Source organism: Diceros bicornis, chromosome 29, assembly GCF_020826845.1.
Source record: "Diceros bicornis minor isolate mBicDic1 chromosome 29, mDicBic1.mat.cur, whole genome shotgun sequence".
In the NCBI taxonomy this organism is placed as follows: Eukaryota; Metazoa; Chordata; class Mammalia; order Perissodactyla; family Rhinocerotidae; genus Diceros; species Diceros bicornis.
In genome coordinates, this window is record NC_080768.1 from 38,467,102 (window position 1) to 38,494,709 (window position 27,608).

The window sequence follows — 27,608 nt, forward strand, 5'->3', positions numbered from 1 at the left end:
AGGAATAAGAAGACGCCAAGCCAGCCCAGCTCCAGGCCCCTCTGCCTCCAGCCTGATGGCCTGGGTGGACCAGTTTTCTAGAACGGAGTTCAGGGTAAGATTTCCTTTGAAGAAAGGTTCTGCTTCGTGGCACGTGTGTGTGTCAAGAGCAATAACTGAGGACACAGAAGCACAGATTCTTAGAGCAGAGTGGGACTGAAGAGGCCATCCAGCTGAAGTCTCATTTCAGAGACCAGAAAACGGGGAAATGAGGACCACAGTCTCAGCCACCAGCAGCAGATCAAGACGCAGAACCAGGACCCCGACCCCCTGCGGCCACGTACTCCCCACCCCGCAGTCACGTGTCCCTCTCATTTTTATCCTTCACACACACTCTGCCTCAGAAAAACGACCCCCAGCCCCTAAGGCTCCAGCTCCATGTGATCACGCAGCCTCCCTTCCCTCCTTCTCCGAACATAAGCAACCCTCTCCCTACGTCAACACCAGAGCATTGACGCCAAAACCCTGAAAACAGAGCTCCACCCGGACTGAAGGAGCACAGCCCCAGCACCATCAGAGACGTCGCAGTGCAAGAAACGCGGCTGCGGGGCCAGCGGAGGGCCAGCCACCGACCCCTTCAGGGAGAGCCTGGGGAGTGCTGCCCGGCCCCCCACCCCTCGCTCCTGCCCAGGACCACCAATGGGACAAAACAGCAGGCTGCAGCCGGCACTCCATCCTCCCAACTCCGGAAACTCTTACTGAGCGGGGCCTGTCTGGGTGAGGCCTGACCCGCCTTCCTCTGAGGAGCATTCTCAGGGGAGGCCGGGACTAATGAGTTCCCCCTTAGAGAGCAGCCCCGGAAAGGGGCTCCTGGGCCTCACACCACCAGATCAGACCTGGGGGGATGCCAGTGATCCATCCCCCAGCTGCTTCAGACAGCCATCTGTCACTGTCCTGTGCCCCAGTTTCTTGGGGTGTGGGCCCCCCAGGAACTTCCATGCTGAGGGCTCCATGGTAGGAACAGGCAGCTTCTCAGCTCCAACCTGCGTTTCTCATTCTAAGAAATCTGGAAGGCAAGGCATGAGCACAGAGAGTGTTCAGCTGGCCCAGCCCAGATTCCGCTCACCCATCAACCCCCAAAAAGCACCAGGAAAAGGAGACTGAGATGGGACGATGAGCAAAAGAAGGGAGAGTGCCGAGTTCTTCGCTGGGCTTGCCTGTTCTCTACTTTGAGCAATCACTCAAAACAAGGAAATCTGCCAGAAAATACATTAAGTCTGTAAGAAAAGAAGGCTCCGGGCAAAGACCTGTCAGTCACGGAGAAAAATCAACAGTCTATTGATTCTCCTCCTTTTCCAGGGAAGGGGCAGCTTCAGGCTCAGTCTTCTCCCCGCCCTCCCCCATCACACACACAGTTATACAACTGTAAAGGCAAAGAAGGACTTTTTTAAAAGTCACCAGGAAAACTGATACCAGGGAGGGGGGTGGACCAGATGGTCCTGCTTGTATGGAGGAAAGGGCAGAGAGGGAAGCAGGAGGAGAGGGAGGCCCTGCCCAGGGCCTGCACTTCATTCCAGGCCCACTGGGCATCTTCTCTGGCAACTGGAGGACCCGTTCCCAAGAGTCATGACCACCAGAATGCTCCACGCCATCTGGTCTGCATCACAAAGACATGCAACTCGGAATGACTTCGAGGTTCTGGTTTTGCACACCCAGGAGTCGGCCTTTCGTGGCTGAAGAGTGGGTCTGTACATGAGGTCAGGACTGAACAGAAACACATTTCGAGGGGGGGTTCCTATGCTGCTGAGGGATCTAATGAGTTGGGGGTCCCAGTTTATTCCTCTACCTTCCCCAGGAAAATCATCTGACATCCCCATGAGAAGGAAGGTTCACCCACCAACGTAGCCACTTCCGGGTGGAAGCCGCCAGCGGGAAAGCAGACAGCAGGTGCTCCGTGAATCACTGAATCATGGAATCTGCAGGGTTGGAAAGGACCACAGGGGTCATGCCTTCTGAGCTTTCCGCCAATGCAGGCCTCCCAGGTATCGTAGGCCATGCAGACTTTGAATAGTTCCCATGTGGGGACCTCACTACCTTGTTGACGGAAGTTTTATTTCCCCAATAAGCCAGGTTCTACTGGAACCACGTGGACACATCTTCCCTTTGTCAGATTAGACAGTCTCAGCTCTCTCAACTATTGTCCTCCTCACACTTGTAGTCCTGAGAGGCAGACATCTTTCAAACACACAGGGTTGTCCACCTGAAGGAGGATATGGGAAGAGAATTGCCAGGCCCCTTGGAAAGTGGGAAACACCCACACTGACCCCGTAACATCCAGGAACAACAGCTTGGCACTGACCTCCCCCACTTCACAGCTCCTGCCTACACAAGATACCGACCGTCGGCCACCATGGACCACAGGATGCTGAACACTCATCTACACACCAGCCTCGGTGCAGAGGAACAGCACAGAGGCTGACGATACAAGGACCGGTTCATTCACCACCGCAGGATGGAGGCTCCAGAGGTGCCACGTCTGCGTCAGGCCTGCCGCGGCCACAGTCCCCTCTTTGGCGGCGGGGCTGGCACGAAGTCTCAGGCCTAGATTTTCCAAGTGCCCCTTCTACCCAATGCTTTGGACCTCAGTCTTCAGTTAATATTTGCTCCCCTTTGTAGCCAGAGATGTTTAGGGGTTAGATCAGCCTGTATTTTAATAACCTCTAAAATTCTTTTTAAGCTCCTCTGAGAAAAACACTACCATTACTATCCTGGTTCAGATTTGGTATATCACATTCACCCTTTATTTTCCCTTTTTTAAGGAAAGCCAGTGTGTGGCTTCTGTTATAAAAGCTTTAGGGGGAACGGTGGGACGCCCAGCAGAGCTGTAGGATGGTGCCTGTGACCGCCTGTCACAGGGTGAGTAACAGTTAAATGTGAATCTGTGCTCTGTTGTTTCCAGGACACTGCGATACAGTCTCATGGGGTCTACACACTGGTTCGGAGGAGTTTGCACGATTATCCCCATTTGGTGAGAAAACTGAGGCTCAGAAACTGGACTTGGCCAAAGTCTTGGGGCTGTAAACTGCAGCTGGAATTAAAACTCAATTCTGAGATATAGAAAGTCCTCCTCAGAAATCATGTGCTCCATGCTTCCAAACCACCTTCCCATCAGGCTCCATCTTCCCCATGCCGGCAAAGAGGGCCATATGCCCTCCATCCCTGGGTTTCTGAGTAAGCATAAGGAAGAATAGGAACCCCGGGGACACGTTCAGGAGAGGGATCCCAAATGTGTGACCAGTCCACAGAGAGGGGCTGAGGTCAGGATGCCCAGCAGCCGCCCAGGCCCTGTCAGGGAATGCCGATCTACAACGTAACAATGCACTGCCCTCTGCGGTGTTCCTCCAACCCAACTCCACCCCAGCTCAACTCTTCCATCAGGGCATCCAACTCACTTTCCCCCTGTTGCACACTTAGCTACTGGCTTCTCTTTGTGCCCAAGATGAAGGCCAAGTGTTCCCAGTAAACATGCCTGGGGATCAGGGAGGTGCCAACAAAGATATTATGTCAAGAAAACAAGTCACAGCGTTTCTGCAGACAAAAATCATACAATTTCAGAGCTGGAAGGAGCCTCAGAGATCACCTAGTGTGACTCCTTCAATCTGCTTCAGGAAACAGGCTCTGAGACTTTGACTGGCCTGAGTCACAAAGCTGTTTAGTGGCAGGGCTGGAATCAGATCCCAGGACTCCAGAATTTGTGCTATTGTCTATCGCATCATGTGTTACTCCTTGCACAAAAGTTTTTATTTTTGTCTTTTGACAGGTGGGTACACTGAGTCACGTAGAGGTTAAGTGGCTTGCCTGAGCTGACACAGTAGGTGGTAGAACCAGGCCTTGAACTCAGGTCTGTATGACTCCTAAGGCACATTCTTTCCAATATTTTTTTTAAATCCTAGGAATTACACCATGCCCTTTATGACAAGGCCTGCTAACCACTGGAATCTGCTAAGGAAGTATCTCTTGCCCAGAGAAACAGTCCTAAATGGATTTGCTACAAACACTAAAACCGACACAAAATAGGCCCAGTTGGCATTTGGAGTAACAGACAAAACACCAAGGCTGTGGGAGTGTTCCCCAAACTCACGATGACGGCCCTGTCTTTGCAGAAAGGCACGCTGTGGAGAAGGCCCGCTATGGGCTCTCTAAAGCCTTCCTGAGTCGGGAATCAGCAGCATGCTCGTGCTGGCCTCTCTCCGAAGCAATGGGGAAGGAGAAAGCCTCTGACCTCACCAATGGAGACCAAGCACCGGCACAGGCCAGGGCGGCTGTAAGAGGCAGGCTCCCATTAGCCATGCAAGCAGCTGACTGGCACAGCCAGGCTCGCCAGGCAGACATGCATGCACCCACAGACAAGCACACGTGTGTGCACATGCACACGGCCCACTGTGCCATCCGCTATATACATGCGTCTATATCCACACACAGACATGAACACACAAACCACACGCGCCCCATCTGAGGCCTTGCCCCTTGTCCCTTACTGTGGCGACAGCCCCTCGTGCCTCCCTCTGCCTCAGAGAGCTGCAGACACCTGAGCTGACCCAGCCCTCAGGCCCTGACTAATGCGATTCCCAGTCTACCGATTCCGGGGCTGGCTCCAGAAGCACTGCGTTTGCTGCCTGCCGGGGCCACTAACGAGGCCTGGAGAGAGAGTCAGGACAGTTTACGACAGCTCCTAATGACGACCCCTCTCGGTAATGACCAGCTCGCAGTGACCAAGTACGAGCTGATTACAGCCTCTGGCTCCTGCTCCCCACATCCAGAACAGAGGTTTCCCGAGGGCCTGACCGCAGCAGATGGCCCCTTCCCCCGCTGCCCGGGCCGCGTGCTGGCCTCATCAGGCCGGCCTTCAGGGGCTCCTTCAAGTGGGTGGCCCAGAGCTGGCCCAGGCCCAGCCAGCGCTCTTGAGGGATGTGATGTGAAGGCCATCTCTCTCCCCTCCTCACCCTCAGCCCCAGACTCTCCTTCCAAAGCATCTCACCCCTGGCGCCTGAAGTTCCACCATTAGTGCTTTACCATCTTGGATTAACGAGTACCTTCTCTTCCAGGTCTCCTCCTCCTTCTGTCCCCACTCCCACCCAAAGTGACAGAGTCATTTTAAAATAGGTTCCTGATGCGTCTCCCCTGCCAACAAGACAAATGCTCCATCCTTTAGCTTGGCATTCGAGGCCCCCAAGAGCTGACTTTGGCCAACTTTGTCAAGCTCATTCTAGACACCCGCCACCGTACACCTTATAAGCTGACCACAAAGACACTCACCAGTCCCCGACACACAGATAATGTCATGCCTCCATGTCTTGATCTCTGCTGGGCCCTCTGCTTAGATTAGTCTTCCAAGGCCCCATCTTTCCAGCCTGACAAACTCCTACCAATTCCTTGGAAGACAGCACAAGGTGTCGCCTCTCTGGAGCTTTCCCTGACCCCTCTCTAGGAAGAACTGTGCCCTCTTCAGTGCTCCCACGGCCACTAGTTCTTACCTATTACCGGAATTTCAGCATTTGATGACACAGTATTCTATTTATCTGTTTTCTTCTCCGTATCCCCTCAAGATGTCAAGCCCTCTGAGGGCAGGTACCGTGCCCCATCATCCCACACAACCATTCTTATGTGTACTGACCAGTGCTCAGCCTAACACATGATATAACCTCAATTCAATTCGACTGGCTTTTTTGTGTGTGTGTGTGAGGAAGATCAGCACTGAGCTAACATCAGTTACCAATCCTCCTCTTTTTTGCTGAGGAGGACTGGCCCTGGGCTAACATCTGCGCCCATCTTCGTCCACTCTACATGGGACGCTGCCACAGCATGGCTTGACAAGCGGTGGGTCAGTGCGCGCCCGGGGTCAGTGCACACCCGGGATCCGAACCCGCGAACCCCGGGCCGCCGAAGTGGAGCGCCCGCACCTAACCGCTGTGCCACCAGGCTGGCCCCCTCAACTGGCATTTTTTGAATCTCTAACACTAACATGTGATTAGTTCACCGAGGCACCTCCCTCTCAAGGGCAGGAAACACCATACGGAGCAGCACAAAACAGTTGGGAGCCAGGGCCTGAGAGGCAGAACAGAAGCACCTTTGGGAAGCCCAGGACAAACGTGGAGCCTTGACCTCCAGCTGGCCCCAGGAATGGGGAAGGTGAGGTACCTCAGTCCTCCTACGAGCTCACCCACAGATACACCCCACCTCCCCTCCAACACTCACCAGCTCCCACTCAGTCAGACCAAGGCATGATAAAGTGGGGTGCGCTCGCCTTACCAAGACTCTTCACAGGGATTCTCACTCAGAATCCAATTTAAAAGGCAACATACAACAGGACAGAATGGGACCAGCTAAAAACCTCCCCTGCCTGTACTTGTGTCCACAGGTAAGAGCCAGCTTCTGCCAACTGAAGTTTCATCTTCCTTGCCAAGGGCTCCGCTCAGGGCTCGGACCACCCGGAGGAGAAGGTGGCTGCTCTCTTTGGCTTTGACTATGGGGTCTCCCTTCTTCCTGGGCCCTGGGAAGAAAGATGCAAACGCTTTTGTCTGCACAACTTAAATCTCTTTGGATGTCAATCCCAGAGTCAGCATACGCAGTGTAAAGTATAAGCAGGCCACGTACCTCGTAGAAGCCCAACGATCATCTGCTGAATTAAATCTGTGCAAGAGTGCATACATTCTGTGGACAGATTTTCAAAAGAAAACACATGCACACATACACACACACCACACATTTGTTTTTAAATGAATACATGTTAAGAGTAAAGAAGCTGTAACCAAGAGGCTGGGTGCTGGCCGGCATCTTGCGGGTGTCTGAGGCCCCGCTCCCTCTGGGCGGAAGCGGCTGCGGGTTATGTGGAGGTCAGAGGTGGCCTCCATCAGCTCAGTCTCGCCCCTCCACTTCTCAGCACCTTATGCAGAGCAGACAACCATCCTTACTGCTGACCTTCTCGCCTCGCTGGACAGTGTCTCTGACTCGGGTCCATGGCCACACTGAATGTGTAACCACTGTGAGACACCTGCTCATTCCAACCACTGCCCCATAAGGAGCAAGCCTGGCGCCGATGGGACCCCACACCCTCCCAGAGGGGACACACCAACTCCTTCCTCACATCTCAATTCCGCCTTTGAGTCCCAAGCTTTTGGCCAAGGCTAGCCCTAACACAGGCTGCTGAGTTAGTTGCTAGAATGGACAAATGACATTCTTTCCCTGCATTTATTTACCTTAATTAAGTTTTGTCACCTTAAGAATTACTATTTGCTTTGAGTCTTCACTCTGTTTCCCAGCCCTCATCTCCTGACCCCAGGAATGCCTTTCTTTACTTTCTCCATTAATCTGAAGCCTGACAGAATACTCACCTCCTCTAGGAAACCTCCCTTAATTTTTCCTGCCCCCACAAAAGACCCCTTCCTCTCTCAGGCCTGAGAGTCAGGACTACGCGTTAAAGCATCTGAGGTCACGGAGAGCGGAGATAAGCATGGCCAGGCCCTGCTGCATCCACCAGATTCTTAAATTTGTGGAGGACAGGAACCGGGTCCTCAGTACGGAGGTGAGACCAAAGGAAGCCTGGAAGGAGCACAGGCCGTCTCTGCAGCAGACACGAGTACCCAGGTCGAGAGACGAGCGTGCAGGCTGGTGTCACCGCCCTACGTGGGGTGCTGCAGGAGGGTACTCGCTCTGCAGGTGCCCGCTGTTTCTAAGGGTTTAAAGTGCTTATTGCAGGCCCATTTCTAGCTCTGCTGCCACAGACACAGAGGTAGGGATTTCCTACAGCCATAAAGCCATTTCCAGAAGCTGAGTGGATTTGTTGTGAAAGACACACCAGTGTGAACTAATTTTCAAAAGGCTCACAAAGAAGAGAACACATCAGAGGTACTCTCAAAAGGAAATACCCCAGGGAGAATGCTGATAGAAGGGCTAGAGATGACAAGAGAGAGAAAATCCCTCTCATAATCCTGCCTGAATGGGCGAGAATGCAGTGTAGGAAGCTGGTTCCTAATTTTTCCCCATTGCCAAAGTACTATTTTGGCAGCTCCAAACAACTCACAGATGTCCTTTCAGAATTGGTAAATGATTTCCCTTAACTCCTGCCCTAAAGAAATACTCCTTTATTCCCCTAAAATCTGCAAGCCAGTTAGCATCTATTCCCCAAACATCAGTCCCCAGGGAGCTGTCAGAACAGCCTGGCCTCACACACCCACAGCCCTCCACCCCTGAAAGACCAACACCATTTATTCTCAAGACTCAAGTGTGAGCATGGATGCTCCGCACTTGAGCCTAGACCCCAACCCAAAATGCCCTCACAAATGACACAATGTCATCTCTTCTCCAGGGTCCTTGCTTCCCCTCCCTGACCCACCAAGGAAGTCGGGATGAGAGGGACCCAGAGTGGGGCCTAAGTTATGGAAGGTACTCACGAACACCTTTAAACTCAGTCCCACACTCAGGACCCCGACCAAGGCCAGGATGACACTGAATTTCCAGCCTCTGGGACAGAGACTGTCTGAGACCAAGCAGTTTATGACTCAGCGTCCCTCCCTGAAAAGCCACTATAAACAATGACTGCAGTATCTTCCTCTGAAAGACCTGGAAGGCTTTATTCCATCTCCTTTCCATCATCACCGTTCATTTGTCCATTCACTCACTTGCTCACACACGTCCTGGGCACTCACCACGGCAGCGTTCCTCCATGGATCTCTCGCAACCACTAACGAGCAGAGCCAGAGACCCTGGGGAGGCATCGGCAGCACTGTTTGCCACTATAACTCCAGCTCAGCAGAAGGCACAAGGTGATTTCACCCCCTACCACCAAGCCCCGGCCCCAGCTCCCGAATCATTCAACATGCCCCAGCCCCCTGCCAATTTGGTTCAACAAGCGTCTATTTTCAAAGAAACCTAAGCTGGCTGCTTCTGGTTCACCTCCCTCATAACTCATCACAGGCTGTTTGTGGGATGTGGAGGGAAGCCGTCCTGAGGCTTGCCCCCCTGGACCAGGAAGTCCCTGCTGCCAGCACTAAGTGGCACTCAAGCCCAGGGAGGCCCCCACAGCAGGGGCAGCTCCTGCACACACGGGCCTGCGGGTCCTTGCTTCTGGCGACCTAGACAGCCAGGCTGCAGTGCCAGGTCCTCCCAGGCACAGCACGAGCGACAGAGCCAGTGACAGGCCGAGCCTCTAACACAGCAAAGCTGTAGCTCAAATATTTATTGTATGTGTCTGGCTTTCACACGGAATTTGCAACCTGCCAGTTACCAGTGTTTACCTTGGTAGAAATTCACGAGAAATTTTAGTCTGAACAGGCCAAGAGTTTATTTTACTGCCAGATAAACAACTTTCTTTGATAAATCATCCGTGTGACAGTGTTCCTGAAAGACTAAACAAAGATTTCAAGCGCAATCTATAGGCCTTTGAGAAGCCTTCCAAAGCTAATTTAATTCGCTGCTCTAAGCAGGCTGGGCAGGGCAAGGGTCTGACACTTCTGTGGCCATTTGTCCTCTTTTAAAAAAAAAAATACAGATTGGAGCCTCTGGCTCATTTCTGCATAACTGGACAAAATTTACCAATATTCAAATGTTCAATTGCTTCTGAATATAGCCTGTTTTTTGGTTAAAGGGAGCACATATCACAAACCTCACAAGGCAGCTGTTGGAAAAGAGAGTGAAAAGTGCCCTGGAGATGGTGCTCAAGAAAGAGGAGCAGAGGGATGGCACCACACAGGGTCGAATGTCTCTCTTAAACAGACCCCAATAAACTGTGAGTACAAAAACCCATATTAAAAATCAGATTTCTTGAGCCAGCCCCAGTGGCCTAGTGGTTAAGTTCAGTGCACTCTGCTCCGGCAGCCCAGGTTCAGTTCCCGGGGCAGATCTACACCGCTCTGTTAGCAGCCATGCCGTGCTGGCGGCCCACATACTAAAAAACAGAGGAAGACTGGCATGGATGTTAGCTCAGGGTGAATCTTCCTCAGCAAAAAAACATACATAGGGGCCGGCCTGGTGGCGCAAGCAGTTAAGTACGCGCGCTCCACTGCGGCGGCCCGGGGTTTGCCGGTTCGGATCCCAGGCGCACACCGAGGCACTGCTTGGCAAGCCATGCTGTGGCGGCGTCCCATATAAAGTGGAGGGAGACGGGCACGGATGTTAGCCCAGGGCCAGTCTTCCTCAGCAAAAAAAAAAAAAAAGAGGAGGATTGGCAGATGTTAGCACAGGGCTGATCTCCTCACACACACACACAAAAAAAATACATAATAATAATATTTCTAAAACACAAAAGCAAAAGCTTCGGTGGGCGTGCCCTGGGACAGGTGCAGACTGTGGCTCAGCAGTCACAGCCGTCTGAGGACGTCCAGTTCTGCAGTGACTTGAGGGTGTCATCTCACTAAAACTGCCAGTATGTATACAGTGGTTTTCTGTTCGCTTTGGTTTGGGTTGGGTTTGGGTTTGTTTTGGTTTTATAATGATAGCACCTTAAAGCTGCACAAAGCTTTTAAAGTTTCTCCAAATGGGCTTTTATAAAAAGTCTTCTTCAGTTTAATCGTCTGTTAACGAGAATTAAGCAGGACATTCCATTCCGTTTCCCAAAATTTTTTGCCAAACAAGCTGATTTCATTAGTGCTAGAATCCTCCTACCTAGGCTACTTTCCACCCTGAAACAATTCTTTTGAATAAGAAGAGAGAATTATTATGGATTGAGGAGCCACCATATTCCAAGAACCGTACACACTTGATTAATTCAATTCTCCCCACAACACAGTAACACTGGAATCACCATCCACATTTTGCAAGTGAGGAGACAGGCTCAGGGAGGTTAAGAGACTTACTCCTGGTCACTCAGCTTATAGGGCTGGGATTTAATCCAAGTCTGTCTGGCCCGAAGCCTATGTTCTTTCTGCTCTACTGCACTGCCTGCCTCTCCACAAAGAGAGAAATCAGTGCTTGCTGAGCTCTTTCCATGTGTCAGGCACAGACCTCAGTCCATTTACATCCCACAAACTCTGAGAGGAGTGAAGGAGCACCCTATGGCCCCTTCCCAGGGAGCTTCCTCCCCCATTCCTGGCAGGATGGGAACGTGATGGGCATGAAAGGACAGGAAGGAAGAAGGGTATGGAATCTGGACTGGCTACCCAGGTAAGTGCTGATGGGAACAAAAACTGTCAGTGCCAGGCCAAGTGGCCTTGAGCAATCAGATGACTAACTCCTTTATCCAAGTCTTATTTTCCTCAGTCCGGAAGATGAGAGCCTAGATTGGCTGATCTTTGAGGTCCCCTCCAGCTCAGCACATCTTCAGAATGACAAATGGGTCCAGAGGAGCAACACAGCACCCAAAGAAACGGGCCGCTTGTGTGGGCTGTGAACAGCCCCCAGTCTCATTTCATCCCTCACCCCCTCTTTCTCCACCCTCCCCCGGGAAAGCTTCAGTGAACAGAGGTGAACTTGAGGGTAAATCTCTCTTGTTCCCCTTCTCCATGATAGTTTATATACACATCAAATGATAAGGACGACATTTTGCCAAGTGAAATAAGCCAGACACAAAAGGACAAATACTGTATGATTCCACGTACATGCGGTACCTCGAACAGTCAAATTCACAGATGGAAATTAGAATGGTGGTTTCCGGGGGCTGGGGAGGGGGAATGGGGAGTTAGTGCTTGGGCACAGAGTCTCAGTTTGGGATGATGAAAAAGATGGGTGGTGCTGATGGTTGCAAAACAATGTGAATGTACTTAATGCCACAGAACTGTACGCTTAAAAATGGTTAAGATGGTAAATTTTGTCTTATGTATATTTTACCACAATAAATTTTTTAAAAAAAGATAAGAACACCTAGGCAGTGGAGGAGGGCCACTCACAACCAGAGACACGAGAATCGCAGGGTGGAGGGGACGTCGAAGGACACCCAGACCACATCGGTTGGCAACTGACGGTCCCGGGAATAACCTAGTCAGAACTGGACTGAAGCACAGAGAGGGATAAGTCATGTGTCAGCCAATCCTGAATCAGCCGTGCCCACACCTAAATCTGTGTTAGGACAAAGAAAAGCAGTTATTCTAGCAAGATACAAGGGCTAAAAACAGAACGAGGTTCGGGAAAGATTTCAATAAATATGCCGAGAGCAAAGGAGAGAGTTTCTGAGATGCACCCCTCACTTCCTTAGCGAGGGCCAAGAGGGGTGGCCTCGTCTTCCCAAGACAGATCGCTGGGCTGCTTCTGCCCTTGGAAAGAGCACTGAGATGACATGCAGTGAGTCCAGCCTGCGCGCCGGGCACAGGGCCGGCTTCCTTACACAGTGTCTCATCTGCTCCTCCCCAAAAGCTATACCTGGGTACTGGCTGCCATTTCACAGAGGGACACAGGCCCGGAGCAGTTAAGGGATGTGCCTAGTGTTGCAGGGCATACACACAGTGACAGAGGGAGGCCTGAACTCAGTTCCAGAGAACGCTGTACCCCATCCCTGGATCCTGGGTTTCTGTGTCCTTTCTCACGCTTCAACATACTTTTACAGGTTCAAAGACACACAGAAAAGTGCTTCTCATTGAAATTTGCCTTATCAAAGTATCTTCCCACCACAGTTATAGCCAAGAAAGAATTAGAGATGGAGATAGGTGCACCATCCTCACCAGAGGGGGAAATTTGGCTCTTTTCCTAGCTTTTCCTCGTGGTTCCTTGACAGGGCTTCAGAGTGCAAAGAGCTCCCGGTGTGAGCTCAGCGCAAACTGCCCCGGGCTGACTCCTCCAGCCAGGACCCCAAGGCTGGGGCCTGCTCGGTAACTCTCCAATCCAAGACCAAGGGTGAGCAGGGAATTGACATCACAGCTCACCCAGCCAACTGGAAGGCTCTGAAGGCTCTGGTTCAGCTACGGTCTCTGCACTGCACAACCCAACCCACGCACGGGAAGACTACTCAGCACGGGAGGCAGGCCGTGAGCCGAGTTACTCTTCCAGTACATTAAAGCGCCGACCCCTTGTTTTCCCGCACACGAAATGCCATAACAACCCGTTCCAAGTATTTACAGATCTGTGGACAGAATATGTATTTAGAGATCTTCAGTGACAATAAAAACCAGTTGTTTTCAGCCTGCCAACTCCACCCGGGGGTAACTGTTCCTTCTCCCATGTCTATTTAATTTTCCTTTGACTGAACTAGATTTCTGGATGTTAGGGCTTTTTTTTTTTTACATATACACACACACTCAGTCACCCAAAACAGGGCATGAATTTTCCCTTGAACTTAATAAACAAGTTGTACATATTCACTTGGAAAGGAACTTTCTCCTTTTATAAAAAAGGAAGTCCAATTTCCACATCCCTGCCTTCCCCTGTCATTCATGTACTTATCCGACAAACTTTTATTTTATGCCTAAATGTATAAGACGCGGTGCCAAAGACTATTTAAGTACAAACAGGCCTTGTTTTGTTCATTCTGAGACACAGATTATCTTTACATTTTAACATGAAGTATGTTTTCTTTGTCAGTGGTACAAAACGAATAGTGCAACTCACAGTTAATGAGCATCTTACGTTAGGTAAAATATGGTACACGAGACAGATCCCGCTCTCAAGCAGCTTACAGATGCTGCAGTTACTGTCCTGGCAGCCAGTTTTCTGCATCTGCAGGAGGAAACCCAAGGTTTAGTTTGGAAAGGCTGAACCCACTTTTTGCAAGAGATGAAACTGCTCTTCATAGTAAAACATTGTGCCTCCAAAGAGCCGCATGGCCAAGACACCTTGAAAGAAGACGGAGGCAGGGTGAGAACAGGATTAGCAAAGGTGCAGAAACCTTCGAAAATATTTCTTCTAGGAAATATTCCCAAATGCTAACAGTGAGACCTGATTTTTTTTCTTTCCTATTTGACTCATTTTAGTGTTACGAAGTAAGGTTTTACTCTTTATGGGGAAACATATAAACAGGAAAAAAAAAAAAAAAAGAACCCTTCCAGAAGGCAAGGAAAATTTCTGGGGGCAAAGAAATCTTTTTCCACAGCAAGAAAATACTAGGCTAAAAAAGTTGCCACCTGAACTCTCAAGCTCGAAACACTGGAGAAGCCAGTACAAGAGGAGGCTCTGAAATACCTTAGCAGAAGTATACATCACACACATTTCTAGAAAAGCTTAAAGGTGTTTACAGATACTGAAGAAGTGAGGGACAGTGGCCATAGGTGGGGTCCTAACCTCACAGCAATAATAAATCAGATCCTTGCATCCTCGGATAAGCCAACCTGAAGGAAAGATGGCTGTGGGCACTGAGTTGTTAACAGCAGGATTATTCGAGTGGCAGCTTGCATTTACTATATTGGCCTGTTTAAGAGAAAAGTGGCACCTGGTTGTCATACAGCAGGAAAAGCAGAGCAAGAACAAAAAGCAGAGCAGGGCAGCCTAATCGAAGCACACACAGCAGGCAGGCTGGCCGCTGTGCTGAATTCAGAGACTTTGCACCATCTAACTTTTGGCTTTCCCACATCTGGCGCTTGATCCGGGCTGATCCAGCTGCATTCCTGAGCATCAGCACACAGGTGTTTCTACTGATGTTTTTCCCCGTTGGGGGAAAAAATGTGCTCTGAACTGAGGGGGTACAGTGCAGGGGTGGAGAGACTAGTTGCCAAGCAGACCTGCTGGAGAGTTAAAAATGCACTGTCCAGGGAGGAGGTAAGGGGTATGACCAGCTCCACGGAGGCTGCAGGAGTCCAAGGACGCACTGGCCGGAGGGCAAGTGTGCATGCTGACCCAGAAGGAATGCACCCCTTGTTCCTAGAGCTCATGGAGCGCCTTCCAACAGCTTCCCGTCTTCCCACCAGGGATGTCACGGCCACTTAATGCAAAGTTTGATCCCTGGAGTAGGGAATAAAACGTCCTTTTTCTCCTCTGTTGTGTGTCAGCTTGCACTGCTGAATTTCTTTGTTTCCTAACTGAACCCCATCAGCGTGGCTGACTGCCTCCCTTCATTGAAATGAGCTAAACTAGGAAACAAGTTTCTCAATAAGGCTGCATTCTCCAGGGTGCTAAGAAGGGCAGAGCTAAGCTCAGCCCCCGCAGAGAGAGAAAAAAATCCTATTTATTGCCTTATAAGAACATTACAAACAAAAAACCAAAAAGTCTCTCCTGCATCCAGATCAAAGAAGCCTGGCATACACCACACCCGTGCTGAGGAGACAAACTGCCTCCGTGGTAAAGCCCAGGGGCTGTTCATCTTCTCCCAAGTGAGGAAGCAGCACGACAGAGAGGAAAGGAACTCGAGCTGAGAAAGTCAGATTCCCTATTTGTGAAATAAGTGGATGGGATAAGATGACCTCTAGGGTCCAGGAGAACTCAAAAGTTCTATGAACTCAAGGAGAAAATAATCTCAGGGCTAAAAAAACACAGTCCCAAACAGTAATGACTCAGATTCACCAAGACCTAATCGATTATTAAAATAAGATATGCCCCTCCCTCCTGTAAGCAGTAAGCAGGCAGCCTGCTGACTTAGGAGGTACCTACTGCAGTGGGGAAAGGATGTCCATCCCCAGGTGAGTTACCTGAGCACCCTCTAGACCCTTGCCCCACACCAGAAGGTCAACCCTCCAGAGTCAAATTCTTTCCAAAGGCTTGCCTCTTCAGCCCATGTCTAGGGAATGTCTCCAGTTTAACTAGTGGCCACAAAGCCCTCAGCTACCAGAATTTTGGTGGGCAACTGGGGCAGTGGGAAGGGACCTGATGACAAGTTCAGGCTGGTAAGTTCCAGACAGAGAATTTGAGCATAAACACATGGATTCTCTTCTCACAGCTCCTTAATATCAGCTTTGGCCTTGAGTTTCCACAGCCCCCTCTTCAGCCGGTGAGTTATAAAACGACTCCACGATTCTCTAGGAAATCACTAATTAGTGTCTGGTCAGGGTTAAAAAAGGTTCTTAATTAAATTTTAATTTACTCTGGGTAAGTATTTTTGTTTTTTTTTCCAAAGCCAGAATGGAATTGGGGATGGGAGGAGCCATCAGTTTTCCCTGCCAGCTCATGCAGCAGATTCTTTGAACTTTTTGTTTTTGGTGAGGGTGGGCTCTTGTTTTTTTGAGGAAGATTGGCCTTGAGCTAACACCTGTTGCCAATCCTCCTCTTTTTCTTTTTTCTCCCCAAAGCCCCAGTACACAGTTGTATATCCTAGTTGTAGGTCCTTCTAGTTCTATGTAGGACACCGCCTCAGTACGGCTTGATGAGCGATGAGTAGGTCCGTGGCCAGGATCCAAACTGGTGAACCCCAGGCTGCCATAGTGGAATGTGTGAATTTAATTGCTGTTAATTTAACTGGCCGGTCCCTACTCTAGGTAAGTATTTTTGGATACGATGTCTAGCACAATGCTTTGCTCTCAAGAAATGTTGAATGAATGGATACGTGAATCAATGAATGAGAGACACACTGAATTTGAGTCCCCCAACAGGAAGGCATGCCCTGCCAGTCACGTGCTCACACTGTTTCAGGGCTTTCCATCGCGCTTCCCTCAGGAGCTGAGCCTGACAGAAATCATATGAGCATAAAACATCAGCTAACCTATTACCTTTCAGAGTTTACTCTGATATGATTCCCTGGATTTGCTCAAATGTCAGGGGGCCAACTTCTAAAAATGAGTGTGGTGATTTACAATATCTGAAGAGGATCGATGAAATCTAAAAGCGGCCCCTTAGTTATCCTTCATAAGGGCCCTTCAGGGTCGTAGCCATATCTGAGCAGCTTCTTCCTGCCCTAGCTGTGCTGCAAAAGGCTTCCCGTCAGGATTTCTGAGAGATTTTATTTACGTCCTTTTGCTCTACGTGCTAACGTATCTCTGGGAAGGAATCGCACCCTCATTTGTGGAGGAAGAGCTTGTTGCTAAGGCAGTGTGGGTCTGTGCACCACAGACTCGACAGGAGGAGGCCCGCCAGCCTCAGCTGGGCTTCGGCACCTGCTGACGAAGCGAGACTGTGAACATCACGAAGCTAATGGCCCCACTGTCTGCAGGGAGGGTAATCCGGGTTCACACACATCACTGCAGGGCTTTCTACAATTTCATTTGAGTTCCTTTAAAATGGCAACAAGAAGAAGGGTGTGACTCAGACACAAGCAGTAAAATGCAGGGCAGACCAAATCTTCCTAGGGGTCCTGCCATCCTCCACCAGGAACAAAGGAGGCAGGCAGAGATCCCTAACGCAGAAATAAGGCCTGCAAAACATACCCATCCTCAAGAAGTTCTCTGTGGCCAAGGGTCTGAATTCTCTAACTTCCGTCTTCAGTCACGATGACCGATACCCTGAGAATAGATCTGTCACATGTACAATTTCCTTCAACTGCGTGTGCACACACATATGAGTGCAGCTCATTCAGACAGGGCACTTTGCCAGCACAGGCCCTTTTGTGTACTTTATTTAATGTTTGGTTAATGAAAACACGGAGTAGGTAGCCTGAATGGACATAAAGACTCATGTTACCTACCGTTCCGCTTTTCTTGATAAGAATTCTGTAAGAAATCCAGCCTCAGGGACACAGTGCAGGAATCACGACAAATCAGCGTCAGGCTGAGCCTGTCCTTTGGCAAAGCGGGCCTGGCCCAAGCCACTTCTCAGCATCCACATAAAATAGAGGCAGGCGCGAGGAGTCGGCCCTTCAAATGGATACAGTTTACTTTTCCCAGTGGAGAGACTCCCAGGGGATGTGGAGCTCAGGTCTTCTGTGGAGCAACTACAAGGGAGCAGCCCCAAAAGGCCCCCTGAGATCTGCTCCCCAGGCCACATCCAGCCCTTCTCCTGGGGCTGCAAATGCTAATTTAGAATTCCCTCTTAGCTTGGAGTAATTTGGGAAGAAGGACAGAAATCCCACTACTGTAGGGATGTCAATTTTCCTTGCCTGAAAGGACCTGACGCCCCCCCCCCGCCCCCACGGCTCTGAATGCCCTAAGCACTGGCCTCTCCCCCTCCCTTGGGAAGGTACCCGCCATCAGCCATTTCAGATCCTGGGTAGAGTGGTGCTGACACCTAGGGGTGGATGGAAAGAGAGCCAGTGCGGAGAGAAGGCCAGCCCAGGCTGCCCACTGTACCTCCCGGAGCGTCCACGCAGGGGTGTATTCCCCTAGCTCCTCTCTACTTGTCCCCAAGTCTGCCTCCCTCCACTCCTAGAGAAGGGCCCCAAAAACCTATCCAGTGATCCCCACACAGAACAGCAGATGCAAAGTTTGACCTGATAACAACTGGCCAGTTCCCCACCATAGCAAGTCTTCCATCTGCCTGAGAAAAGCAGCCCTTTGGGGAGGATGGAGGCAGAGAACATAAAGCTCCAAAAATATGCATCAACAGGCTCTCTGTTTACCAGGGACATAGACCAAGAGGAAGCAGGGTGCCAAACCCCCCGAGGCAGCAGGGGTGCTTTCTTACCAAACTCGCTCGCACAGAGATGTTCAATTATGGCTTCCGATTTCAACTCGTTGTCACATGGAGGACACACAGTTGTGCCTAGGCAGGGAAAGGGAGAGAAACAGGAGCTGTTTTTTGAGTTATGGGGGTAGGGGAGCAGAGAGGAACTGCCCCCCTGAGAGAGATCAACCCCAGGACCCAGCTGAAAGTAGTTAACGGTCTACTGAATTTCTGAAGGGCAACCTGAGAATTGAAAAGAAGAGTCCTTGAGCCCAGGACCTAAAACCATAAACAGACGTATGGTTTCTTGAAAATCTGGGGGCTGGAGTTGTTGCATATGGCACAACTATTTAAACCAATTTTATCTGGGACTGGGTGGGGCAGGTCCCATGAATTGTGGCTTGATGGGGTGTAGTGGGTCCCTGGGAAAAGCTGACTTGTAAACCAAACACATCTATTCCAATTCTGTTTCCTGTTCTTTCTCCCTCTCCTCTCCTTTAAATATTCCGCTCTGATTCCTGCCCCTTTCCCATTCCCAAACTCCCAACAAGACAGCAGCTCAATCTGACTGGCTCTCTAGGAGCCAAGAAAGAAACTCAGCCAGACTCACAAACTCCAACTTCAGGCCCTGGACATCCCTCTCCAAAAGGGCTATTGCAGTAGATTCCTGCAGGGGCGGGACGCAGGAGCAGCTGGGTGGGGGTTGGGGGCCGCACTAGCAAGAGCTGCCAAATGGGAGGACAGAGCTGGACAGGGAGTGACCCTCTGGAGGCGTTTTCACGACACTGTGAAGTGCTTTGAAGAGGAGATGTGTGTGTGGCCGGCAGGAGGGCCACTGGGAGGTGGCTAAGCCGCAGCGGGAGGAGGCTTCTGAGGCTGGGGCCAGAGGCCTCCTCCCAGCCACCATGCTGCTGAGGCTGGAGGCATCCCTGGGAGGTCAAGTGCCTCCGTAGAAGGGCAGGGAGCAAGCGGTACAGTGGAATACCCAGAAGGGTGAAGTGGCTTATCATCACCACCACCACCACCACCACCACTACCATTACCACCATCATCTACCAAACAACTTGGAGTTTCGTCTATGATCCAGGAAAGCATCAGCATGTTCTAAGAACTCTCCACTCCTGGCACGGCACAGGCTGGAGCTGAGGAGCACCAAAAAAAAGTCACCCCAAGGCAGGATGGTGTGCTGAGCGACCTCTGCTCACATACAAGGCTCTTCATCCTCCTCCTCCTGTCTCCTCTCCATGGCTCAGCGAAATGGGCAAAACCTCCAAGGCGGATGACAAAGAGGGGGCTGCACAGCCCTCCCAGGCCAATGCCATCCCAGGACACAGCTGATCCACAGCTGGCCAGCAGACTAGCAACTGTGGGGAGGCGATGCACCACCACCCCTCACTTCCAAGCAGGGTCCCTGCATGGCCCAGCAGAGACCACACACCTTAGTCTTTATGGACAGACTCCTCTCCCACCTTTTCTCTGTACCCAGGGCGAGACACCCTCCAGATTCTCAGTGCAGCAGGAAACACTGCCCCACTCCAAAGCATGAGACTGTCTTTGGCCCAAATGTTGTAAATATGCTTTTCAGCCAGAACTTGAGACTGGGTTCTGGAGGTAGTGTCTTGCTTCCATGGGGAGAAAAACAGGGAAAGGAAGTCCCACAATAGGGAAAGGACCATGTTCCCTATATTGGGAGAGGGAACTGTGCTTTGGGGTTTTCCTTGCTTGGGTTATTTTCTTAAAAAGTGGAAGTTATCACGTGGCAAGGTTCTATGAATATAATCTTGACCAAACAAGTAGCAGGGCCAGGGCTATGGGAGTACAAACGCCAGGTTCCCGTCCCCTCCACATGCTCACATCCTCTCCCCTGGACACTCTGAGTCCCCGGGGGCTCTGTACACCACAGGGAGACCTTCCTCAGTCCCCTCGAGAGGCCTCAGTGCCTCTCAGCGTGGCAGCAGCTCACTGGGGCGAGCTGTGTATGTGCTCAACACGGCTTTCCCCATCTCACTTTCCCTAGAGCAGACTCGGGTGCAGCCTGATCCAGAGAAGGGAGGAATGTGTAATGCAATATTAATCTGTGCCCCTCCGGATTGTCCTGGGGGCCCTGCAGGCTGCCTCAGCCGGAGAAATCCACCCGGCCATCCGTCTGAGAGTAGAACTAAATCGCTGTTTTAAGGTGTATTTAAAATAATGTTTAAAGCAAAGGAACCAAAAACTAAAAGGTTTTGTGTTTCACTAATAAAGGGGGAGTAGAGGAGAAAATGTAACACTGGAGTCAGGATTAAGCGAATTTTTAAAAATCAATGCACACATGTGCATGCAGCACATTCTCCCCTCACCTCTCTCTCACACACTCACACAAGCACTTGCTCTCTCTCTCACTCACACACAAGCACACACATTCTCTCTCTCTCTCCCCCATCATACACACACACACACAGCAGGTCTTCCCTGGCCAGCTCCTCGATACACAGAGAAGGGACCCTATGGAAGGCTCTCGGGGGAAATGAAGGCACTGTGGCCTCTGCAATTTGTGACTAAAATAGCCAGCCTGGTTGAATGCACAGCTCGCCTAAACAGCAACAAAACTGAACTAAAAGGATGTGCTTGCTCATACAACTTGAATTAGTAAAACCTGGCAGGGCGGGGGAACAACAGTTTATCAGACTCGGAGTATACAGGTCTAATGCAAGTGCAAGATTTAGAAATAACTTTCCCGGAAAAACAACAATTGCTTCTCCCAAAACTGATGCTGATGCAGCTTGGGCATCAGCCTTTCGGGGGGAAAAGTGTCTTTTGACTCATTTCTCATATCATTTATCTTTAATAACATGTGGCCACAAATGCCTGCCCAATACTCCAAAACTGTACACGCCCAAGGATGCGAACAGAAGCCAGCCTACATCACACAGAGATTCAATGCTGCTTTGAAAACTCGGTTTTAATTTTAAAGAATAAAGAATAAAAGTAGTGCATGTGTACTTACTCTATCCACAAGTACCAGTTCTTATTCTGGAGCCACCAGCCATAAGACCAGTAGTTTGGTGTGTCTCAAGCTGCTCCTACACACACACACACACACACACACACACACACACTCAGCTGACAGTCAGTGGCTACGCGGCCTCAGAGGAATCATGTGGGGCCTCCTCTCACCGGGGGCTGCAGTCCTGGGGAGAAACTGACCCTCTCAGGACAGAGCCTCTCACCAAAAATGCTGCGGGGAGGACCAGTTGCCCAGTCCCACACCTGCCTGGTCCTCTCAGAGGTTTTCTCTGTTAAACAGCTGGTCTTGGGAGGGTGACTACCTGAGCACTCCTAGGATACAGGAGAGAGGCAGATGGAACACAGGCCCAGACCAAGGAGGGAGCAGCTAAGTGGAACAGCAGCCAAGGAGTAAAAGACTTCGAGAAGACAGCAACTCTCTGGTGTTCCCTGTACCATCCTAACCTTTTGTGGGGGGTTGGGTTGGGAGGATTCTTTCCCCTTCATAAGTAGGCACCCCAGCCTGTCCCCCCATATTCCCCTCAGAAGGTGTCCCCCTAAAGATCTCCACTGCGTGTCCACTGACTGTCCCAGAAGGAGACAGTGGGACTGGAGCAGAGCTGGCCACGGCCTCTCAGGGCGGGGCTGGGCTGACCTCTCGCCAGGCTGGCCAGTGGAGAAGGGGAGAAGGAAAATCCTGTGGGCCGCAGGGGATGGGTCCACACCGATGGAACACAAAGTGCTTTGTTAGCTCTAGGTAATTGCTCAGCTCTCGCTCTCAAAGGGCTGCACTTTCCTGAAGGTTAACCCTGTGCAGACACCCAGGAAGCAGAGAGCAGAGAGACCAGACCTGGCTAGTGCAGGCAGGCTGCTGCCCCCCACCCGGGGCCGGGGCCCATGCCACCCAACAGCAAGATCACCACTTTGGACCGATCGCCTCCCTCCCTAGAATAAACAAGGGCACTGAAAATTCAGGGTGCCCCTTTCCCCATGTACCCTCACTCTGGGGGAGCACACCCTTCAGTGGACATTTCTCTTTTTGGCATCACTTTAAGATAAGCTAGGTCAGCAAGCAGCCAGTCCCCTCACCCTAAACCCCCTCCTCACAAAACCCTTGGGACAGTGCCCCTGTGCTAAGTGCACCTGGGTATGGCTCCCCATCTCAGACTACCTCCACATCTTTGAGCCTCAACTCTGTTTCCGAAGAATCCAGGGTTGAATTCCCTCCTATGCAAGTCAGGCCACCATGCTGGGTTTTTGCTTGCTTGTTTTGTTCTTGGTTTTGGTTGGTTGAGGTTTTTTGCCTCTGCGGACTTTTTTTTTCCTCCCACTCAAAAAGTGCCCTTTAAATGGGAGGGGGATTCTGAGAGGAAACTCAGGGTGTCCCGCAGGCTGTTAGCAAAGTCTCCGATTTGTGGAGCCCCACTCCCCAAGGAGAGATGAACAATGAGCTAATTACATTTTTATCTTTCTAATTACCGAAGGATTTGTGTAAATGAGACAAGCAGGGGGTACGGCAAGAATGAGAGACAAGAGATCCCATCCCCCAGCCCTCCGAGGCTGGCACCTGTAACAGGTGGAGAAACAGAAATCCCCAGTTCCTAAAGGTTTTTCTCAGCCAGTTCCCCAGCCGTCCTGGAGCTATTCGGCTGAATGACTAGCTAAGGAAAGAGTCTAAAAAAAAATCCTCATCGAATCTATGGAAATAAACAAAGCTGGCCTTAGCATTTGCTCAGCGTTTCCACACTTTAGGTTTGAGGTTTTGGTGTTTTCCTCCTGGGGCATCTCGTCTCGGGTGTTAAAACCTTCGATGGGGACTCGGTTCCCTCCCAGAGGAGAGACGAGCTCTCCTTTTATTTGGAGCGTAAGGCTTTGTTGCAGGTATGGACACTATGAGACTGGATCCCAGGAAGAGCCCCTCCAGGAACCGGACCGAGTTTGTGCGGGGCCCACGCGCAGCCACTGCGGCCGGACAGTCCCGCCGAGCCCCCGGGTCGGGAGAGGCGCTGAGCGACACCTCGTTCGTATCAGAAGCTTTTAAAAATCATTCTGCACAATTGGAGAGCAACCTCTAGGGAGCACGTCCGAACTCCGCGGCGGAGCGCGGGGCGCGGGTCGGAGTGGCAGGCGCTTCCCCGCAGCGCTCGCTGCAGTCCCGGGGTCCCCGCCCGCCCGGGTGGGGGCTCGCAGGCGTGGGAGGGGACCGCATTACCTTGGGGCTTGGAGGCTTCGGTAGCATTGGGCGGAGTCATGGCGATGCAGACGTCCCCCTCGGGGAACTTGTCACACTTGAGCATCTCGGGCCAGTAGAAGCCGAAGAACTGCATGACGGGCTCGCAGGAGTCGCGCACGGCCTCGCAGAGCCAGCGGCACGGGTAGATGGGCCGGTCGAGGCAGACGGGCGCGAAGAGCGAGCAGAGGAAGACCTGGGTGCCCATGTGGCAGTTCTTGTTGAGCAGGGGCACCCAGCTGCTGGCCTGCTGCTTCACCTCGGCCATGGTCTCGTGCTCCAGAAGGTTGGGCAGCACCATCTTCTTGTAGCCCACGTTGTGGCACAGCCGCAGGTCCACTGGGATGTCCACGCACTGCGGCGGCTTGGTGTAGAAGCGCCCGCTCTGGTACGAGCCGATGTCCGACTGGAAGCTCACGTAGTCGTACTCGCTGGCCGAGCCTGCGGCCAGGAGCGCCGCGGCCAGCGCCAGCAGCACTGCCCCGGCGGCCCCGCGGCGGCCCCCGGCGCCGCGCCCGCTGCCCATGCTGGCCCGGAGCCCTCGCTCCCGCGACGTCGGGGCTGCCTCGGCCGCCTCCCCGCGCGCGTGCCGCCGCAAACTTCCAGGAGCCTCCGGGGACAAAAGGCGCCGTCCCACCGGGCCCGGCTCGGCGGCCGCGCACTCCTGCCGGTCCTCGGCCGGGGCGGCCCTCGGCCTGCGGCGGGCGGCGCGGCGGGAGCTCGCGGGGAGAGGGGCGCGCGGCCCGGGGGCGGCCCGGCTCCCGGACGCGCGGCGGGCGGGCGGGCGGGCGGGCGGACGGCGCGCGGCACCGACTCCCGAGGCTGCAGCACTCGAGTGCCCGGCGCGCCTGTTGCAGAGCCCTCGGAGTCGCCCGCGCAGCCAATCAGCTCCCGGCTGCGGCCAGCCGCACTCGTTTAGCACGTCAGTCACCGGCGCAATTAACCAATCGCTTCACTTGCAAGAGGGCTCAGTTTACTAGAACTAAACACAGATCAACACCCCTTAAAAAACAAAACTAAAAAAATAAAGAAAACAAAGAAGACGTAGGAGGAAAAGAGAGAAAATAGGAAAAGAAAAGAAAGAGGGAATAGATCGCAGTGTGGGGCGGATAAAGACAACGTTGAACGCTGTAATTTACGTGGCTCGCAGAAAAGAAAGGAACCTTAACAGTATTTGGAAATCCATGAGATAATGAAGACGTTTTTTTATACTTTTTCCTAATTTCAAGCAGCAGCCCAGCAGACAAGCAGCTCACCCCCTCGGTTTTGTTCTCTGTAGCTGCAGTACAAAGGCCTTTTCCCGACAACCCGGGACTCAGGAAGGCTGAAGCGACCGAAGTCTGCGTTTAAATTCCCAGCCCGTCGGACTCGGCTCCCGCAAAGACAAGGGGACGGTGTAGCTGGGGTTGTTTGCTGGTTTAAAAATGCAGCACCTTTCCAGGTGGGACAACCTGATGATGGCTCGCAAACAATCCCGGAGGCAGGAGGTAAATGTTGCTCAGTGTGGCGGGAAATATTGCTCACAAAGGTGTTAGCTTTGGGAGGACAGTTGAAAAAAGAAAAAGGAAAGGAAAAAACCCTACTCAAGTCGTAGTCCGACAGCACGTCTGTGTGTGCACGCATATACACATTGACATGTTTGTGGTGTAGAAAACCAAAACATTAAAAACACATGTGCACTTATCAGCGTGGCTTGTGTAAATATCAAGTCCATCACTCACACACATGCTACATTCAGAGCTGCCCAAGACCCTCAAGTCAAAAACCAAGGGTCCCCACTAAGGCAAATGGCAGGAGGAGAGTGTTAGAAACACAGCCTGGCCTTCTCATCCAGCCCTCCAGGAACAGAAGTCTCCCTGCCACCCGCTACCTCAGAGTTTCTGGGAACTCTGTGTATGTTTCCAATATTACCCTGAGAGGGAGGGTCGAGCTCCAGAAAGCTGCGAGTGTGACCATGACTGACTCCAGGGACAGGAGACAACAGCAAGCAGTTCATGAAGTTCGCTGGGTCTCCACACTGCTTGCACCCTGAAGTGTGGGTGGGGGGAAGCCAAGGCTGCTGAAAACCATATCTGAGCAGTGTGGTACTGCCCCATTTGGCAAATGGGCCACAGATCTTAGAGCTCAAGGCAGGCACCATAGGAGGCGCTGCCTTGCCGGGCCAGCTTGTTTGTAAAGCTCTGGGGAAGCCTGCTTTGGACTCTGCAGACCAAATTTCTTGATGGACAGATTCCAAGTAAAACTCCTAGAGTCTGTGAAGGAGCAAGGCTCTCTTCTTAAAGCACTATGCCCATACAGAGATTGTGGTTCACTGTGCACACAGGAGGCGTCTGCAGATGGTTAACTTCTCTGTCGTTTCTAAGCTAATGAAGACCGCCCCGAAGCAAGAGGGGCAGACGGAGGGAAAGAGGTGGAGGGAGACAGAGCAAGACTTTGGGTGGCAAAGGGTTAATCCCTAAACAATTGGTAACGCTCAGTGCAGAAGCTGGGGAAGACATTCCTCACAGAGACTAGACCGCAGGAGACCCGGCAACTGTGTCTCAGTTCAAGGGGCAGTTAGAGAAAAATGCTGTTTGGTAGGGGTCCTTTTCTCTCCTACAGCCATGCCCTCAGTCCCAAGCCAAATGTGTCTGTTTACTCACTCCTCGGAAGGAGTTGTGTTACTAGATAACAGCCTCACACCTCCGCATCCAGGCTTGGCTGACCTCTCACTCGTGTTTGCACAGTTTCCCCAAATGTTGGAAGACTTGGGTCTGTCCAGCATTAAAATGCTGGAAATTAGTCCAAGTGACTGCACCTCCACCAGTGCTGGAGGTCTCAAGTCAGGAGTAAATCTCACAGACCCCTTCATGGGAGGACCTAGCCTATGTCTGGTTGTTCCCCACTGACTCTGATCACCCTCAACCCCCAGCTCACCACTCCACCCCCAAGTGGTCTTCCTGCTTTAGAGAGGCCTCTTGGGCACGGCAGGGACACAAGTGTCTCAAGGACAAACAGGGAGTATGAGTGTAAGACCCCAGAATCCTAGTACATTTCTGGCTCCTTGGAGGCACAGGTAGAAAGGAAGGACTCTAGGTCTCAGTCCCACTGATAGATTTGAACCCACACCTGGGATTTTGCAGAATGACCACCCACTGCCAGTCAGTTCACACACTGGGTAACATCATCAGGTAGAACAGCCGGAAGACTTCAGATTTTTGAGGTGCATACAGGGTTTTTGTTTGTTTTGTTTTGTTTTTTGGTCCTTTTTCATATTATCAAAACTTTGCACTTCAAAGCCCAGTCTCCTTTTCCCTAATGGCAAGAATGTGTGTGTGTAGAGGAGAAAGTTCTAGAACAAAGTTTCTTTAAACATGTTAGTGACATGACAGAGCTCCCAGAAACTGGGGATCTCAAGTATGGGAGCTGTGAGCCACGCGGCACATTCCTCCTTGAATGGCTTAAATGAGCAGGGGCAAAATACAACTTTAAACTTCTGTTTTTCATTTCAAAAAAGTTCTGATTTTCCCACACTGCCGGAGGCCCACACATGAAAACTGGAGGTGCATTCCCTGTTGCTTTGTAACACCAGCTTAAGAAGGCATTCTTCAGTCTCCTCATTGCCCAAAGCTGACTGCCACCCGGGAACAGAAGTCACCAAGCAGGGTGACTGAGGGGCCTCCCAGGTGCCGACCTGGTGTCCTCTTCCCACACAGAGCTCCTTCCTCACCTCTTCTAGAAAAACCAGAGGCGGGGCGGGGGCCAGGATTTGAGCCTGTTCCTCCTGTTCTGTTCCATTATCATACCATCAGTGATTTTTATGACACTCTCCAAAGATACACTCAACATCCTCTCCATCAGCCAGCAGTGGGCAGCAGGGCAGGAGGGTCTCCCACCCGTGACCGGGTGGTGGTGAGTCTGGTGCAATTCAGAGAGAAGCATTCTGGTCCAGAATCAGGCAATAGGGAGGTAAACCCACTCACAGGCAGGGTGACTCGCACTTTATCCCTCTGGCCTTACAGTTCTTATCTGTAAATCAGCACTGTTAGTGCTGCCC

At 51.5% G+C, this 27,608-nt stretch overlaps 1 protein-coding gene across 1 annotated transcript in view; it reads right to left on the reverse strand.

The window, feature by feature from the left end:
* The window catches only part of SFRP1 (secreted frizzled related protein 1), a 43,194-nt gene extending 18,826 nt beyond the window's left edge, over nt 1-24,368 (reverse strand). The window contains exons 1-2 of the mRNA XM_058525277.1: nt 23,555-24,368; nt 18,379-18,456 (exon numbers count right to left, since the gene is read on the reverse strand). Coding sequence (XP_058381260.1) covers nt 18,379-18,456; nt 23,555-24,098 — 622 coding nt within the window. The 5' untranslated portion in view covers nt 24,099-24,368. The remainder of the gene's footprint in view (nt 1-18,378; nt 18,457-23,554) is intronic.
* Nucleotides 24,369-27,608: the final 3,240 nt, after the last annotated feature.